Here is a 2,562-nt window from a genome sequence, read left to right as displayed (position 1 = left end):
TCTTTCTCAAACCCACTTTAGCTTCATCTAAGGCAAGACCTAAATTGTCTAAGGATGCTGGGTGAGGGAAAAAAGAGAACTTACTTAAGCTTGGCTAGTTCCTAACAATAAACTCCCCTGGATTTGACCGGGGCGTAGAAACATCCGGCTTCCTCACGATGTGCTTTCCGTCAGACTTGCCCTGGGAGTGCAGGACGTTGGAGTTCATCCTCCTTAGCTTTGCTTCTGCAGCCATGCAGAACTAAAAGTAGCAGATCTTCCACTCCTCCTCCTCCATCCTCCCTCAGGCGTGGCTGGAGCAGAGCAGCAGCACTAATAACACGCTGCTGTTCCCCTGTTGTCTTGGGCGTCTGGGCCCTCCCGTGCAGCTGGAGTCGTGGGTTGGTTTTGCAGCTTTGCTTTCATTCCCAGACCCAAAGAAGGAGGTTGTTGAGGAGCTCAGGGCTTGGCTTCTCCATGTCACAAAGCACGTTCTTGTTCCTTTGCACAGTATAGCTCTAATATGGCCCAACGAGTGGGAGAGGATTCAAAAACTCTTCGTGGTGGATCACGTCATCAAGATCACCCGAACACGAGGTGCTGGGGCCGACCCCGAGGGTGCACAGTTCAGCTCTGAGCCCCGTGAGTGCATCTGCTGCTGCTGCCTCTGCTTTTGTTCTTTTGCTAATCAGTGTCAACTCCTTGGGAGATGGATAAAGGGTCAGACCTGAGGGGATCTCCAGCTTGGCAGGTGTCCTGGTTACCTGAGCCGGGTTAGGGAGCAGAGGAATGGGGCAGGTGTCTCCAAGGAGCTAAAGCTATTAAAGGCATCTGAAGAATGCATTTGAAGCCTGGCCAGCAGGTCAGGGGAGGTGATTGTCCCCCTCTGCTCTGCTCTCTTAAGACCCCACCTGGAGAACTGTGTCCAGTTCTGGAGCCACCAACACCAGTGGGACATGGACCTGTTGGAATGAGTTCAGAGAAGGGCCACAAAAATGATCTGAGGGCTGGAGCAGCTCAGCTCTGGAGCCAGGCTGGGAGAGTTGGGGTGTTCAGCCTGGAGAAGAGAAGGCTCCAGGGAGACCTTAGAGCACCTTCCAGTGCCTGAAGAGGCTCCAAGAAAGCTGGGGAGGGACTTGGGACAAGGGCAGGGAGGGGTGGGACAAGGGGCAATGGCCTTAAACTAGAGCAGGGGAGATGTAGATTGGATCAGGAAGAAGTTCTTTACCATGAGGGTGGTGGATCACTGGAACAGGTTACGCAGGAAGGTGGTGGAGACATTCAAGGTCAGGCTTGAGAAGACTCTGAGCAACCTGATCTAGTTCAGAAGGTCCCTGTGCACTGCAGGGGGGTTGGGCTGGGTGACTTTTCAAGGTCCCTTTGAACCCCATGCATTCTATGATTCTATGATTTTTTTCCCTCCCCAGAGCTCTGTCCAGAGTGCAGAGAAGGGTTGTTGTGCCAACAGCAGCGGGACTTGAGGGAGTACACCCAGGCAACCATCTACATCCACAAAGTGGTGGACAATAAAAAGGTACAGAACCTTCAGATCCTCCCTCCGGCCTCGCTCACCCCGGCGCCGTTTCGTTTCACAGACGCTGCTCCAAGTACCCAAATCATGATCCAGGCGTGGCCATGTCCCCAAGGGGCTGGGACCTCCTGGGGGAGTTGCTGGGACCTCCTGGGGGAGTTGCTGGAGGGTTGGTGGTGGTGAGGAGGAAGCAGCCAGCTCTGCGCTGCTGGGAGCCGTGGCTTTGGCTGACAGGAAAACTGGGGCTGTAGCTGCTCTCAAAATCCAGTCTCTTCAAGGCTTCCTTGTGCCAAACCAAACCTTTGGTGTTTCTGGGATGTTCCCACCGTTGATTGATTTTTTTAGGCAACATTAAAACCATTTCTGTCTTTTTAAACCTGCGAGCAGGCTCTTCCTAGTCTCCTCCCCCTTCAGTGTTTGTCATTTCCTTTCTTGGTTACTCGACTGATACTTATTCCTCGATAGAAGTGAGCTCTTCACCCTGAGTGCTGATGAAACAGCAGTGAACTTTGAGGTGGTTTTCAAGATCCCCTACGAAGCTGTGAATTATTTTACTGGTGTCTTAAGGGATCAGGACCAGGCCTAGAACTGACTTCACAGGGTTTTACAAAAGCCGGTGCGAATAAATCTTCCTACTTGGGGCTTGTTTTATGCTTGAAGGAGGAAACCAAGACTCTCAGATCCAAGATATTCCCCACACCTTTGCAGTGTGGGGGTGATTTTTTTTTTGTTTCCACTTCCTTGCCAAACCCAGGGAGGAGCTGGAGCTCAGGAAGCCACGGGGCTCCAGAGCCTGGCTGGGTTTTGTTCTTGCTTGCGAGCTGCAGAGCACGCAGCACTGTCTGGAGCCATCAGCCACAGGGTTCTCAGCCTGTCTGGAGGCTGAATCCCGAGGCTGTATCTTGGCTCTTGGCATAGAGGGAGGGTGGTTTTTGTTTGATTTTTATTTTTTTTTCCTGGGCACTGGAACAGGCCCGTGCTCACACGTGGGGTTGGCAAAAAAACAGGCGGCCTTTCTTTGCCGGCAGCTGGAGCCTTCACTGACAGGGCAG

General features: G+C 52.7%; 1 protein-coding gene across 1 annotated transcript in view; it reads left to right on the top strand.

Annotated features, from left to right (window-relative positions):
- The window catches only part of USP48 (ubiquitin specific peptidase 48), a 41,052-nt gene that overhangs the window by 30,263 nt on the left and 8,227 nt on the right, over positions 1-2,562 (top strand). The window contains exons 19-20 of the mRNA XM_010001378.1: positions 491-621; positions 1,407-1,513. Coding sequence (XP_009999680.1) covers positions 491-621; positions 1,407-1,513 — 238 coding nt within the window. The remainder of the gene's footprint in view (positions 1-490; positions 622-1,406; positions 1,514-2,562) is intronic.

The sequence above is a fragment of the Chaetura pelagica genome, unplaced genomic scaffold, assembly GCF_000747805.2.
Source record: "Chaetura pelagica isolate M959 unplaced genomic scaffold, ChaPel_1.0 scaffold187, whole genome shotgun sequence".
Lineage (NCBI taxonomy): Eukaryota > Metazoa > Chordata > Aves > Apodiformes > Apodidae > Chaetura > Chaetura pelagica.
Note: the sequence above shows the minus strand (reverse complement) of the source record. Positions and strands in the feature narration are given on the sequence as shown.